At 41.1% G+C, this 16,550-nt stretch overlaps 1 protein-coding gene and 1 long non-coding RNA gene across 5 annotated transcripts in view; one reads left to right on the top strand and one right to left on the bottom strand.

Moving 5' to 3' along the window:
• The window catches only part of LOC147115272 (uncharacterized), a 38,363-nt gene extending 23,459 nt beyond the window's left edge, over nucleotides 1-14,904 (top strand). For both annotated transcript variants that reach the window (XR_015079103.1, XR_015079102.1), the window contains exon 3: nucleotides 14,821-14,904. This is a non-coding gene — a long non-coding RNA (uncharacterized LOC147115272). The remainder of the gene's footprint in view (nucleotides 1-14,820) is intronic.
• tbc1d31 (TBC1 domain family, member 31) overlaps nucleotides 1-16,550 on the bottom strand; it is a 63,129-nt gene that overhangs the window by 12,379 nt on the left and 34,200 nt on the right. For all 3 annotated transcript variants that reach the window (XM_085993675.1, XM_085993677.1, XM_085993676.1), the window contains exons 11-18: nucleotides 16,205-16,338; nucleotides 15,952-16,085; nucleotides 14,815-14,994; nucleotides 6,944-7,176; nucleotides 5,328-5,480; nucleotides 3,423-3,558; nucleotides 1,793-1,885; nucleotides 1,134-1,274 (exon numbers count right to left, since the gene is read on the bottom strand). In XM_085993675.1, coding sequence (XP_085849801.1) covers nucleotides 1,134-1,274; nucleotides 1,793-1,885; nucleotides 3,423-3,558; nucleotides 5,328-5,480; nucleotides 6,944-7,176; nucleotides 14,815-14,994; nucleotides 15,952-16,085; nucleotides 16,205-16,338 — 1,204 coding nt within the window. The remainder of the gene's footprint in view (nucleotides 1-1,133; nucleotides 1,275-1,792; nucleotides 1,886-3,422; nucleotides 3,559-5,327; nucleotides 5,481-6,943; nucleotides 7,177-14,814; nucleotides 14,995-15,951; nucleotides 16,086-16,204; nucleotides 16,339-16,550) is intronic.

The raw sequence follows: 16,550 nt of genomic DNA on the forward strand, positions 1-16,550 counted from the left end.
GCTGAAGGTATGCATGCAGGTGCAGCAGGCGGTTAAGAAGGCAAATGGTATGCTGGCCTTCATAGCGAGAGGATTCGAGTACAGGAGCAAGGATGTCTTGCTGCAGTTGTACAGGGCCTTGGTGAGACCACACCTTGAGTATTGTGTGCAGTTTTGGTCGCCTTATCTGAGGAAGGATGTTCTTGCCATGGAGGGAGTGCAGCGAAGATTCACCAGACTGATACCTGGGATGGCAGGAATGACGTATGAGGAGCGATTGGGTCGATTAGGCTTATATTCGCTAGAGTTTAGAAGAATGAGAGGGGGTCTCATTGAAACGTATAAAATTCTAACAGGACTAGACAGACTAGATGCAGGAAGGCTGTTCCCGATGGCGGGGGAGTCGAGGACCAGGGGTCACAGTTTAAGGATAAGGGGTAAGCCATTTAGGACTGAGATGAGGAGGAATTTCTTCACCCAGAGAGTGGTGAACCTGTGGAATTCTCTACCACAGAAGAAAAGTTGAGGCCAATTCATTAAATATATTCAAGAAGGAGTTGGACATATTTCTTAAGGCTAAAGGGATCAAGGGATATGGGGAGAAAGCAGGGACAGGGTACTGAATTTGGATGATCAGCCATGATCGCATTGAATGGCAGAGCAGGCTGGAGGGGCCGAATGGCCTACTCCTGCTCCTATCTTCTAGGTTTCTATAGGGTGGCTTATCCCTATATGGTGGGAGGATTTTACGGGCTCCCACAACCCATGCGATTGCTTGCTTTTGAGACACTTTACAGTATGTAAATTAAGCTGATTATTCTGTATTCTTTTGCATAATAAAACATTTTAGCTCAACACTGCGATTTGCCATGTTATACTTTCCTGCCTATCGGATAAGGCAGATGTATATTGTGGGCAGCCTCCAGCGCACAGCATCTCAGTGAAAGGTACTTATTAATCCTGGGAGCGCATAAAGATGCAAAGTTTTCATCATGGGAGATGTGCGTCTGATTATGAAAACAGCATTTGCTGTGAACATGAATAATAAAATTAGGAGTGAGCCTGAACTGTAATAGCAAAACATTACCAATATTACAAGGAACTACACACAATGCAAGTTTCCAGAATCTCATCACCTAATGATCATGCCCCACCTTATAATCCTCAACATTCGGATATTGGTCCATTTCCAGCAGCCTCTTAAACTGTTGTTCTTCGACATCTGCTTTGATCCAATTGGTACCCAAGTGTCCTTTCACATCCCGTGTCACGGCTTCCTGCTCCTTTACAAGTCGCTGCAATTGCATTTATAATACAATAGCATGGAGTTATATAGTGAGCAAATAAAAAGTGATTTTTTAAAATAATCTGTACATTTTCATGTTTTAGTTTGATTATTGAAACCGGAGATATTGACCCAGAGAACATAGGTACATAGAACATAGCCGCTCTTCCAAATATTCAAAATATCATCCAAGTGTTTTAGATAGTAAGAATGCATGCATTTCTTGGCATTTTCTTTTTAAAATGGGATATGCTTCAAGGATAAACAAAGTCTACAGTACATATAGAAACTACATTAGCTGACCAGCACGTAATGAAGTACCCTTAAGCAAGTTTTGAATTTAGCAAACATTTTAAAAATACATTTATTCAGAAGGAGGTAACCAGAGAATGGTCGATATTAAGCCTTTTATCCAGTTAACTGCTTAAAAAAAAAATTAATAATGCTGGACTAATATTTAGTTTCTTTGCTATGCTCATAGTTCTGACATACTTTATTGCGAATGGGTTCGATACGAGTATTGCATACTTGCTCAAATATTCTTTTTTGCGTCTCCAGTTCCATATTTCTCACTTCAACGTCCTGAATTAAAGCAGCAGTTTCAACACCCCGGAGAGCAATCTTAAACCAAAAAGCGAGACAACTTTTTGTACCTCAATAAAATACACTTGAGCATAAACTCCCAAGAGTGTCCTTGTGTAAGAAACACAGAAAGCTAGCATGCAGATACAGCAAGTAATTAGGAAGGCAAATGGCATGTTGGCCTTTATTGCAAGGGGGTTGGAGTATAAGAGTAAGGAAGTCTTGCTACAATTGTACAGGGCTTTGGTGAGACCACACCTGGAGTACCGTGCACAGTTTTGGTCTCCTTATCTAAGGAAGGATTAACTTGCCTTGGAGGCGGTGCAACGAAGGTTCACTAGACTAATTCCTGGGATGAGAGGGCTGTCCTATGATGAGAGATTGTGTAGAATGGGCCTATACTCTCTGGAGTTTAGAAGAATGAGAAGTGATCTCATTCAAACATACAAGATTCTGAAGGGGTTTGACAGGGTAGACGTTGAGAGGTTGTTTCCCCTGGCTGGAGTGTCCAGAACTAGGGGGCATAATTTCAGGATAAGGGGTAAGCCATTTAAGACTGAGATGAGGAGAAATTTCTTCACTCAGAGGGTTGTGAATCTTTGGAATTCTCTGCCCCAGAGGGCTGTGGATGCTCAGTCATTGAGTATATTCAAGGCTGAGATAGAGAGATTTTTGGACTCTAGGGGAATCAAGGGATATGGAGATTGGGCGGGAAAGTAGAGTTGAGGTCGATGATCAGCCATGATCTTATTGAATGGCAGAGCAGGCTCGAGGGGTCGTATGGCCTACTCCTGCTCCTATTTCTTATGAAGTACCGGGAGATTTTGGGTGGGGGGGGGGGGTGTAAGGGTTTGAAGCCTGAGATTCCCCACATGATGAGTTTCTGATGTCAGCCATGTCATTGTGGGGAGCCGATACTGTGCCTCCTCCACAGGCAAGGAAAACCTGATGAAACATCAGTCCAGATTGCTGTTATGCATCTACTGGAAGCAGGTTACTACATGGTCCTCTTAATTGGACTTGATGAATGGTGTGGGCAAAAAATGATACAAAATGCACAATTCAAAATAAATTTAGGAAAGTATCATACAAGGAACTTATTGGGAAAAAGAAAGTTTTCTCTAGGCGGAATATCACCATCACTGTTTATCATCATGTTTACAAGGGGAGAAGGCAAAGCGAGTCCAGATTTGTAAATGGATTCCGGTAGTAAAACCACAGCAAGCTGATCCATTGGCGGCAGACTCTGAACAGCCAAGTCAACTAATCTTTACACTCGCATTCAGGTCCACTGAGTCTGTAAAATAAAGAGACAACAGCTGCGCTTGGGCTGCTCATATACCTCTTTGTAGCTGGTTATAGAGTGGCAAAGACTTGGAAGCAATTTGGCAACCTGTCCGTGGGAAAGCATGGAAAGTCAGGAGTCGGAAAATGGAGGGGGAAAAGCACAATGTTGCACAGTAAAACTTTATAGACAGACCAACAAAATATTCTAGAGGTCAAGTTTCTCACACAAATTAATGTTAAATCATAGGAATTTTGTAGGAATAAAAAGGTAGACTTGAATCACACTGACCTTCCTGTCAATCTCATCATCAAGCCTCCTTAATTCAGATTTCTGTTGTTCCTGCTGATGTTTCAGAAAGCGCCTGTGTGCTGCATCCAAGACTTGAAGTTCTTTTACCTTCAATTCACGCTTCACAGCAGCAAGTCTTCAAGGGAAGTAATATAATATTCAATAAGGGGAAACACTAGCTAGGACCCTATACTTTGCAGCAGATTAATACTTAGAAGTGCATTAAAAATGAGCGCTTCGATTGGTTACTTGCCACTCATTACAAATTTGTCCATTTACTTTCAGCAAGGAATAAATATAAGAACTTAACTTCATCCTTATTGAAATCAATGCGGAATTAGTAACATGGATATTCTAAATGGCCTACTCAAGTGCACTCTTGCCCCGAGTCAGAAGGTGGTGAGTTCAAGTCCAAGTCCCACTCCAGAGGCTTGAGCACAAAATCCAGGCTGCCACTCCCAGTGCAGTACTGAGGGAGTGCTGCACTGTCGGAGGTGCAGTCTTTCAGATGAGACTTTAAACCGTCTGCCCTCTCAGATGCATGAAGAAGATCCCATGGTACTATTTCGAAGAAGAGCAGCGGAGTTCTCCCTGGGGTCCTGGGCCAATATTTATCCCTCAATCAACATCACAAAAACAGATTATCTGGTCATTATCACATTGCTGTTTGTGGGACCTTTGTGCGCAAATTAGCTGCCACATTTCCTACATTACACTCCAAAAGTACTTAATTGGCTCTAAAGCACTTTAGGACATTCTGAGGTTGTGAAAAACTGTGAAGTTATATGAATGCAAGTTCTTTCTTTTTACTTTTTTTAAAAAGTTGATTTCACAGAGCGTAAGAAATCAAATGATCACAGCTTTGGTAAGTTCATTAATTTAACCAAGCTGTGTAAAAGAGCACCAACTTCAGAGGGTACAGGATTTCATCACTGAATTGATGTGACTGCAGAGAATTTGAAAGCACTCACTCAGTACTGGGCTAGTTTATGGAGTCAGGTCTCTGGAGTGGGGCTTGAATCCAAGATCTTCTGACTCAGAGGCCCCTGCACCAAGGACTTAGAAGAAACCCAAAAAAAAGCAACAATGAAAAAAAGCAACACACAACAATGTTGGAAAAGATAAACAGCAAAGGGAAGCAAAGAACTTTGAAGGGAGAAATTAACTTGGGAGAAAGTAAGTCACAAATACTATACAATAACCTTAGACAAAAAAAAAATCTGCCCAATGGTTGTCAGTAAATGGTGCTGGTCAGGTGCAACATCCCCTGGTCAAATAGTCTTCCGGCACTCGCACTCAAGGCTCATACATGAAGAATGCCCATTTAGGTGAGGTGCCAAAAGACTGCTGTACCAGTAGAACCATATGCCAGCATAAGTCATTGGTAGAGGGTGGAAAGAAGAGAAAGCCAAGGAAAATAAATCCATACACATGAGTAAGAATGCAAAAAAAAAACAGCTCAACTGTTTCTGATGCTTTTTCTTGGTGTGTTCAAATTCACGTGTACATAAGCATTAAGGAAAATTATCTACAGAAAAAAAGTCTGATCAGGATATGGGAGCAGTGGCTTGACACCGAGTCTGATTGCAATACATTTACAGCCAGCCATTTCAGTTTGGGATGCAGAAACCCTTGTGATAGCGTCTGAAGAACAGTCGTGTCCAAACTGGATTAAAACATATGCACAGGTGGGAGACGTTCTTAATGGTATGCTATACTGTCAAGATAAAACCAATGGCATCATATATTTAACTGCATAGTGAGAATTTCCAGTAAGTAGACTTGTGACAGGCCAAACATAAAACACATCAATGATAGCTTTTCTTATAATTACTATTCCATATCACGGCTGTGCTTCCAATAGCTTGTGCGCTTTTCCAAATTGAAAACACCAGTGCAGATTACCTCACTCTGTGTTCTACAAGTTTCTGTTCCTCCTCAAGCAGGATCTTTCTCCTCTGCTCCTCAGCTTCCTGGAGTAGCTCCTGTTGCCGGTACCAGGCTGCATTCTCAGCCTGCCTCTTGACATTTTCAGCCTGCAGTTCACATGCCAACTGCCTGAACAGACCACGAGAGCAAAAATAAATAAGTATGCTAGGATACTATGATGTTTTCGCTGGACCTTTAGCAGAAGGACTCATTACTAAGTGATTATGCAAAAATGAGCGCTCATCCATATATAGGACAAGGAGGAGGCCATTCAGCCCCTCGAGCCTGTTCCGGCATTCAGTTAGATCATGGCTGATCTGTATCTTAATTCCATCTACCTGCCTTGGTTCTGTAACCTTCAATATCCTTGCCTGACAACAATCTATCAATCTCAGTTTTGACATTTTCAATTGACCCCCAGCCTCAACAGCTTTTTGGGTGAGAGAGAGTTCCAGATTTCCACTGCCCTTTGTGTGAAGAAGTGCTTCCTGACATCACCCCTGAACGGCCTAGCTCTAATTTTAAGGTTATGCTCCCTTGTTCTGGACTACCCCAGCAGAAAAAACAGTTTCTATCTACCCTATCCAATCCTTTAACCATCTTAAACACCTCAATTAGATCACCCCTTAATCTTCTATACTCAAGGGAATACAAGTCTAGTCTATGCAGCCTGTCCTCGTAATTTAACCCTCTACGCTCCGGCATATGGAACCCTGCTGTGCCTTACAGCAAGGTAAACTGCTCATTATTTTAGGTCACTATAATCAGAGGATGGGAGAGTCCAGAACAAGGGGGCATAACCTTAAAATTAGAGCTAGGTCATTCAGGGGGATGTCAGGAACCACGTCTTCACACAAAGGGTAGTGGAAATCTGGAAATCTCCCCCAAAAACCTGTCTTAAGCAAGTATTCTTACATGTCCATCATATCCTTAAAAAAAACTGAATAAATTTAACTTGGATGAATTCCTGAGGGTGCATCTGCACTACAACTGTAGCTTCAATGCAAAATAGTTTCACTTTGCATCAATGCTGCAGTTAGAGCATCAATGCAGCCTGAATGCAGAGACAGGGCCCAACCGGAGTTGGAGTAGCACGTTTAACTGGAGGACGGCGTCTCAAGCCATCTCAAAATCAGTTCAGGCAGTAAACCCCTAAACACTACACAAGTTTAGCACAAAAGAAAAATACTGCAGATGCTGGAAATCTGAAATAAAAACAGTAAATGCTGGAAATACGCAGCAGGTCAGGCAGCATCTGTGGAGAGAGAAAGAGAGTCAACGTTTCAGGTCGATGACCCTTTGTCAGAACTGGAAAAAGTTAAGGATGCAACAGGTTTTAAGCAAGTAGAGGGGCTGGGAAAGAACAAAAGGGAAGGTCTGTGATAGGGTGGAAGGCAGGAGAGCTAAAATGACAAAAGGGACGATGGTGCAAGTTTAGCATCCGTGTGAAGCTGAAATAATTTTTGCACCAACGCTAGTATTGGAAACATACTCGGACTCTAGTATCTAGTTACGCATCTGTGATTACACTGCACAAAAGAAAAAGTGGGAAAACAAAATTCTCTTCTTTTAAACTTCATTTTCATGTTTACCTTTCTTTTAAATATTCCAACTCCTCCTGCCAGATCCTCTCTCGTTCTTGAGTCTGGTAGTCAACAATAAACTTTGGGTATTTGTTAAATATTGGATACTGCCCCTTGGTTAATGGTACAAAGTCATCCAACATACGCTTGGGATGGATATCCTCCGGCGTGGTATCCATGAGATGGTAAGCTTCTTTAATTACTGCACTTAGGTCCAAGTTGTTGCGGTGGTGGAAGAAATGCTATGCCAGATAAAAGATTGTTTGAATTTTCCAGATAATGTATGAAACTTGCATCAGTTCCTCTCTACCCGATCCCAAACACTTGTCATACACAATCATATCAAATAGGATTATAATACAAGCTCTTTTGAAAAGAAAACATTACGTCGTAATCATTTTAAAATCATAATGACAGCACTTCAGGTTCATTAACAGCAAAATACAGATCTTCTTCATTTTTGCTTTAGGTGAAATTTCTGCGTTCAACAAGGTGGCGCATATCAGTGCTCAAACAGTTCCACATCCCACCACAATTCCACTTTCCATTTTCCTCTCTCGGAACATCTGCTGGGGCTGCACTCTTGGGATCAAATAGATGCCAGCTGATTCTCTACTCTGTCGCTACACGACTTGTCTTCAACTGCTGCTATTTCTAGATCCCAGTGGCAATGCTAATGTGACATATGAATTCTATGCGGTTCAATTATGAACAATATGAAGAGAATCTGTAGAACCATTCAACATACTCTTATGATCTCACATGTATCGTTGCTTAAGGGACTGATTGGTACCCAAGTACTTTACATAATTGAAAAAAATTGCCAGCACTATCAACAGGGGTATAGTAACAACAATAAGGGAGCATTCAATGGAATACCAAACCTGCTTGCCTCTCAGTTTGTAGGAGCTTCTTAAGGGGTCTATTACAGAATGGTCCGCCACCTCCACATTTCTCAGGATAACTGGAACATTTTCTAGCATGTAAAGGCTGCATAGATGCCATTCCTAAACAATATAACTGGTTCAATATCAAACGATATGCCTACAGCTCAGTCAGAATATTAATAGGTAGCAAAATTTAATTTTCCCACAACCAAAATACTCCCTTTACCATCATGCCAACCTTTCCTGCTTTGCAGGAAAGTTCCAAGAATAAGATACTGTATTGTGATATTAATTAATCTATATTATGCAGGTTCACATAGTTAGAAAGATCTGCAAAATAAACCAAAAATATTAAGAGGTAAATAAATGATAAAGTAAGTGTTTTGACCATTCTGTTAAAAACCGATGCAATGCTTAAACAGTTAAGGCAGACAATAGCCTTTTATTTAATTAAATATTTTTTGCTGCTTATTAATTAGAAAAAAACATTTTAGCACAGCACTTAGATAAAATAATTAAAGCTCTGCTCATGGAAATGTTATCAACAGCAACAGGGAGTGATTTGCAGGAGAGAGAGAGAGACTCGTCACCTTTAAACATCACTCGTGGCTCAGTGGCAGCCTCTTGGCTAAGCCAGAAGGTTGTGGGTTCAAGCCTCACTCCAGCCCCGAGCACATAATCTAAGCTGACACTTCAGTGCAATATTGAATTGTTAAAGGTGCCGTCTCTCGGATGGAAAATTAGACTGAGGCTCCGTCTGCCCGCTCAGGTGGATGTAAAAGATCCCATTAGAACAAAGAAACTTGCATTTATATAGTGCCTTTCACGACCTCAGGATGTACCAAACCACTTCACAGCCAATGAGGTAATTTTGAAGCGTAATCACTATTGCAATGTACGGAAATGCAGCAGCCAATTTGCGCACAGCAAGCTCCAACTAACAGCAATGAAAGAAATGATAATGAAAATGAAAACGTTTTTGGTAGTGTTGGTTGGCCAGGACACGGGGAGAACTCCCGTTGGTCTTTTTCGAATAGTGGCATGGGATCTTTTACATTCATCTGAGGGGGCAGACGGGGCCTCGGTTTAACGCCTCATCTGAAAGACGGCATCTCAGATAGTGCAACGCTCCCTCAGGACTGCACTGAAGAGTCTGTTGAGATAATGTGCTCAAGTCTTTGGCCTTGAACTCACAAAACTTCTGCCACTGAACCAAGGGTGACACTTCTGAGAGTTTAATATCCAAAGAATACAGTTATTCTTAGCTAGAATAGTCAAGGGGTGTGATATTAAAGGATCCCATGGCACTATTCATAAGCACATAAGAAATAGGAGCAGGAGTAGGCCATTCGGTCCCTCTTGGTCTGCTCCACCATTCAATAAGATAATGGCTGATCTTCTACCTCAACTCCTTTCCTGCACTATCCCCATATCCCTTGATTCTCTTAATATCCAAAAAATCTATTGATCTCGTCGTTGAATATATTCAACGACTGAGTCTCCACAGCCCTCTGGGGTAGAGAATTTCAAAGATTCACCACCCTCTGAGTGAAGAAATTTCTCCTCATCTCAGTCCTAAATGGCCGACCGCTTATTCTGAGACTGTGACCCCTGGTTCTAGACTCCCCAGCCAGGGGAAACATCCTCCCTGCATCTACCCTGTCAAGCCCTGTCAGAATTTTGTATGTTTCAATGAGATCACCTCTCATTCTTCTAAACTCTAGAGAATATAGGCCAAGTCTACTCAATCTCTCCTCATAGGACAATCCCCCCATCCCAGGAACCAGTCTGGTGAACCTTCATTGCACTCCCTCTATGGCAAGTATATCCTTTCTTAGGTAAGGAGACCAAAACTGTACACAATACTCCAGGTGTGGTCTCACCAGGGCCCTATATAATTGCAGTAAGACATCTTTACTCTTATACTCAAATCCTCTTGTAATAAAGGCCAATTTCTGAATTGTTTGCAGTACCTGCATGTTAACTTTCAGTGATTCGTGTACGAGGACACCCAGGTCCCTCTGAACACCAACATTTCCCAATCTCTCACCATTTAAAAAATACTGCTTTTCTATTTTTTCTACCAAAGTGGAGAACTTCACATTTCTCCACATTATATTCCATTTACCATGTTCTTTCCCACTCACTTAGCCTGTCTATATCCCCTTGAAGCCTCCTTGCATCCTTCTCACAACTTACATCCCACCCTGCTTTGTATCATCGGCAAACTTGGATATATTACATTTGATCCCCTCATCCAAATCATTGATAGATTGTGAATAGCTGAGGCCCAAGCACTGATCCTTGCAGTACCCCACTAGTTACAGCCTGCTAACCCGAAAATGACCCGTTTATTCCTACTCTGTTTTCTGTCCGTTAACCAATCCTCAATTCATGCTAGTATATTACCCCCAATCCCATGAGCCCTAATTTTGTTTAATAACCTCTTGTGTTGTACTTTATCGAATGCCTTCTGAAAATCCAAATACATTACATCCATTGGTTTCCCCTGATCTATTCTGCTAGTTACAACCTCAAAAAGCTCTAACAGATTTGTCAAACACGATTTCTCTTTCATAAATCCATGTTGACTCTGCCCAATCCTAATATTTTCTAAGTGCCCTGTTACTACGTCCTTAATAATAGATTCTAGCATTTTCCCTACTACTGATGTCAGGCTAACTGGTCTGTAGTTCCCCGTTTTCTCTCTCCCTCCTTTCTTAAATAGTGGGGTTACATTTGCTACCTTCCAATCTGCAGGAACCATTCTAGAATCTATGGAATTTTGGAAGATGACAACTAATGCATCCACTATCTCTGTAGCCACCTCTTTCAAAACCCTATTTAATCGGCTTTCAGTCCCATGAATTTCTCCAGTACAATTTTTTTACTAATACTAATTTCTTTCAGTTCCTCATTCTCGTTAGACCCTTGGTTCTCCACTATTTCCGGGAGGTTTTTTGCGTCTTCTTCCGTGAAGACAGACACAAAGGGCTGGATTTTACTCACCGAGATGCGTTGGGGGCGGGACTGCTGCCTTCCGGGTTCTAGTTCCGCCCCCAGTGACGTCTGACGAACAAACGCTATTTTGCCTGATTGGCCCACCCTGTGGGCTTGCTGCCGGTTTTCTTAAAGACATATGCACCACACTTGTTTTACAGATGATTTGACAGTGTTTGACAGCATTGAGGTGTTGTCAAACACTGAATTACTGTCCAAAGGTGAGCCCTTTCACCCAGGCTCTCCAATTACTCTCTCCTTAGGATAAAACAGATGGCAGCTGCAGCTGAGATTGCAGAAGCCATCTGTCACTTCTCCCGATGAGATGAGGCTACACAAACACTTCACAGCTTGTCACCTGCAGAAACATCTAACCACATTAAAAATTACTTTCACAACATGTCCTTACCTTTGAAACTAACCAGTGTCGCATTGCATCCTTCACACCACTCCTGCAGCGGTCATCCAAACACCAACATAACAACAGACCCACAGCACGCCTCACTTACCCATGCGGAGTTCCCAGACGTCGGGAAGCCCGCAGCAGCAGTCAAAAAATTGGAAAAAGCCTCTTAATTAAATGGCTATAATTCTCTTCCCGCTGCTAGGAGTCGGGTCCCTGCGCAAATCGGGGACCCGACTCCTGGGAAGATTGGTTGGAGGCGGGTTGGGAGCGGGTTTGGGGATTTTCCCAGCAGTCCCGCCTCCAAACTCGCCTCCTCAGGGCTGGTAAAATCCAGCCCAAAGTATTTGTTTAATTTCTCTGCCATTTCCTTATTCCCCATTATAATTTCTCCTGTCTCAGCCTGTAAGGGACCCACATTTACTTTTGCTAATCTTTTCCTTTTTACAGACCTATAGAAGCTTTTACAGTTTGTTTTCATGTCTCTTGCTAGTTTACTCTCACATTCTATTTTCCCTTTCTTTATCAATTTCTTGGTCCTCCTTTGCTGAATTCCAAAATCCTCCCAATCCTCAGGCTTACTACTCTGTACTCTTTTTGGCAACATTATAAGCCTCTTCCTTTGATCTAATACTATCTTGAACTTCTCTTGTTAGCCACGGTTGGACCATTTTCCCTGTGGGGTTTTTGTGCCTTAAAGGAATGTATATTTGTTGGAAATTATGTATTAATTCTTTAAATGCTAGCCATTGCTTGACTACCATCATACCTTTTAATGTAGATTCCCAATCTACCTTAGCCAACCCGCCCCTCATACCTACGTATTTTGCTTTGTTTAGATTTAAGACCCTAGTTTCTGATTTAACTAAATCACTTTAAAACTTAATATAAAATTCTATGGTCACTCTTCCCTAAAGGCCCCTTTACTGCAACGTTATTAATGAACCCTTTTGCATTGCACAATACAGTACTAGATCTAAAATAGCCTGTTCCCTAGGTGGTTTCTCAATATACTGATCTGGAAAACTATCTTGCATACATTCCATGAATTCGTCCTCCACACTATTACTGCAAATTTGGTTTGCCCAGTCTCTATGTAGATTAAAGTCCCCCATAATTACTGTATTACCCTTGTTACATGCGCCTCTAATTTCCTGATTTATACTCTGCCCTACATTACAACTACAGTTTGGGGGCCTATAAACAACTCCCACCAATGTTTTCTGCCCCTTGCTGTTTCTTAGCTCCACCCAAACTGATTCTACTTCTTGATTTTCAGAGCTAAAATCCTTTCTCTCTGCTGTCTTTATCCCATCTTTTATCCCATCTTTTATTATCAGAGCTACCCCTCCTCCTTTTCCATGTTGCTTATCTCTTCTAAAAGTTAAGTATCCTGAAATATTTATTTCCCAACCTTGGTCACTTTGTAACCATGTCTCTGTAATGGCTATTAGATCAAACCTATTAATTTCTATCTGCGCTATTAATTCATCTATTTTGTTGTGAATACTTCGTGCATTCAGATATAGTGCCTTTAGCTTTGACTTTTTTCTATTTTCCCCTGATGTCACCTTAGTCACTGATGCCTTATTACCTTTGTTCCTCTCTCTGTCCCTTCCTGACCCCCTCTGCTTATTTTTTCCCAAAACTCTGCTCTGCTCTAGAGCCTTGACATTTCAAAGCGATGGGAAATTCTCCTGGTGTCCTAACCAACATTTATCCCTCAACCAACATTACTAAAACAGATTATCTGGTCATTGTCTCATTGCGGTTTGTGGGAGCTTGCTGTTCACAAATTGGCTGCCATGTTTCCTACATTACAACAGTGATTACACTTTAAAAAGTAATTAATTGGCTGTGAAGTGCTTTTAGATGTCCTGGTCATAACATGCACTAGACAAATACAAGTTCTTTCTTCTTTTTCATTCTGAATTCATGCAACCAATAGGTATTGAAAACTTTAATGCACCAAATCTGTAGGACTTCATATTTTTTTACTATAGGAATTCTCAGTGACATACTGATATTATTACCAACACAAACTCAAGATGCAAGCTACAATCTCACATCAACTAAAGGGAAACACTTAAAAACAAAAACAAACAACATTCTGGCATTGGATAACCAGACTCTTGGGCTATTGAAGAATACAGATCAATTCCCCACTTTTCAGAGCTTCTGACCCTATTTATGCTACAGGACAGGCATCTCCGTTGGGGGTGGAGGTGTGATAGAAAGGTGACAGAAAAATCTGAGCATCTCTATTTGGTACTTGGTTGAAAATTGTACTGGCAGCGGCCGGGGACCAAGCCACTTGGCTAGCGACTGTCACGCTTCAGGAATTTTTTTGTGACCATTTTTCCCCACAGACAAGATTTGGAAAGAGAGTTACTTTTAAACTTTGGGATTTTAAAGCATATTGTATTCACATAAGTTAAAAAAGGGATCCAAGGTAGTTATGATGTTCGTGAGCTATCTTAGATGGTGTTTTCCCATAGACTGTAACAAGCAATTTGTTAGCCTGTTTCAGCAATTGATAAGCACATCACACCCATTGCGCTGGAAAGTCTCTGATCCCTTTCTGGCTGTGAACAGGAAATGAAACACTGAGGCAGAGGGGGTAATTTTAACTTAACCCGCCAGGTGGGAACGGGGAGAGTTGATGTTCGGGTCGGAAGCATACTTCACGCCACGCCCTATTTTACTCTCCATTGACTTCAAAGGAGCACAAAATCGGGAAGTGTGCAAAATGGGCATTCTGCCCAAACACACCATATCCCTTCCTGTTGGGCGGGTTAGATCAAAATTACTCTCAGAGACACATGCAGGATTTTTTCAAAACAGAAAGCACTGAGGCAGGCAGTTATTACCAGCGAGGACTGCGTGAAGGTTAAAATGAAAGGTGTAGTTACAAGTTATTTTGTTTAAGTCAAGCAATATGACCCAATGGTGCAGTGAGGTGTAGCATCTGCATTATTTAGTACTGTTATTTAAAGGCAAGTTGTACCGATTGAAATAAGTGAATCTAATGGTGCGCTGTATATTCATGTGATGTGAAGTAAACTAGCTAAAGAATTCACATCTGGCACCATCTCACCAAGTATTTGCTTTCGGAGGGACACAAATACCTGGTTCAGACCACAAAGCGATACTATTCTTACACCCCTGGGTTACGTGATCATACAGGTAGCTATTGGGTAGTGAGAGTCTACTGTGGCATAAAGAGGCTTGGGATCCACTTACGGGAGTGACTGACATCACTGAACCAAAGAAGGCATCAACAGTAGACCCTAAACGTGCAGTGACTTGTGAGAGAGGAATAAAAGAGAGGAGAAAAAAGAGAGAAGGGAGAAAGAGAGAAAAGGAGAAAAAGAGAAAAAGGAAGAGAAAGGAGGAAAGCTGTGTGCCTCTATTGTAGGCTCACATTTCTTAACAAAAGACATACACTGCAGGAAAAAAAAATGACGTGTTAATGAAACCAGAAAATATTATATTAAAAATAAACTTACCACAAATAGTAAAGCTCAAGTTTATTACTTATGCCGTGCTCTATAATTAACATTACTAACAATTGAAACTTTTTTTCTCACCTCAAGGTCTTCTTTTATATTGCAATGGAGCAAAGGAGCTCGAGAACAAATTAAATAGGCCACTACTGCCACCAACAGGAAGGACGGATGATTGGAGAAAATATTATCAAATAGTTTAAGCCACTCCTCTCTTGTCAGCACCTCTGAGAAGAGTGTTTCAATAAGTGGCCAGGCATATGTCTGCGGACAGAAGCAAGGTCATGATAGCAGTGCAGTGAAGATAAGTTTCTCAGATTAAAAAAAAAAATCAGAATTGAAAAATCATTAGCATTACTTAAAATAATCATAAAAATAGTTCATAAAATGTGTGATTCGAATGCATGTCAGAATGAAATACCTAGATTTTGCTCAGTTGGGACACTAGACAGATTTCAGATTTGTTAGACCTCAATGACAATCAGCACAGTGCATTACAGATTACACCATTTACATTGACTTGTGGCATTAAAAGTGAAGGCAAGACTTTGGGACAAGGTTGTACAATAACCAGATCATTTTATTCAGTACTGGGTCATGTGGTGAATTAATACACCATCCTTTCATCTTTGTAACTGGTGTTTGAACCTAATCTAGAATTATAGGATGAATTAAAGCTTCCTCCTGACATCTATAAGAACTCAGTGAAATAAATTTGGATAGCATCAACGCAGCTCCAACCTCACTGTTAAAAAAAAAGCAGCTCAGCATTTAACACTAAATTGCTGCCCACTCTTGAGGCCATAGGATTGGCTGGTGTAGGAATATCATTCTGGTGCAATAGTAGCTTCTTCTGGGTTGTGGTTTAGGTACATTGTTGGGACAGGGTAAGGGAGTAATACTCCTGTGAAGCACCGTGGGACGTTTCACTACGTTAAAGGCGCTATATAAATACAAGTTGTTGTTGTTTCCCACATTACAACAATAACTACGCTCCAAAAGTATTTAATTGATTGTAAAGCGCTTTGAGACGTCCGGAGGTGGTGTAAGGCGCTATATAAATGCAAGTCATTCTTTCTTTTATTCTGCATTGAGATATGCTATGCCTGATTTAGGGATGCCCTACTCCCCATAAGTTGCTGTACAAAGTCACAGTGAAAGTATGAAGTCAAGATCTAAAGAGAATTTGGTAAAACAAGAGAACGCAGATTAGCTCGATACCTGTGTGGTCACGTTGTATTTCACCAGGTGCTGAAGCAGTTCTTTGTCGTGATGAGCCAGAATATTCTCAATCATGCTGAGAAGATTTATTGGAGGATTTGGAAAGTACTCAAACCAGTGTTGACACCAGTTTACTAGAAAATAGGTAAAGTGGATAGATTATAACTACAGTACATTTATCCCCAATAGTAAAAACAATTTTTTTTTTTTAGAAATCACTTCACTAATCAAGACGTTGTCCAACTCTACTTACTTATAACTGTAGCAACAACTTCGAACCCAATCAACTGGTTGTTTTGAAAGAGTTTTACAAACGGGAATGCCAGCAATGGAAGGTATGAGACCTCACTAAAGATGGCTGACCAGTGAGCCATGGCTGACAACACCCTGAAGAACAAAACAGTCACGCTATATTACTAAAATAAGATTTCATTTTATTTCCCTTCCTATTAGATCTCTTTGCAATACATGCAGTTCTCTGGCGTGCAACCGGTCCTACTTCATCTTTTGCAAATGGATCAAATGTCCTCCTAACTCAGTTATAAAAATGATGATCACAGTAACTCAACCTATACAGATATGCGTTTCAAACTTTTCAT

This window comes from Somniosus microcephalus, chromosome 7 (genome assembly GCF_052327205.1).
Source record: "Somniosus microcephalus isolate GS21.2 chromosome 7, FLI_Smic_1.0, whole genome shotgun sequence".
Lineage (NCBI taxonomy): Eukaryota > Metazoa > Chordata > Chondrichthyes > Squaliformes > Somniosidae > Somniosus > Somniosus microcephalus.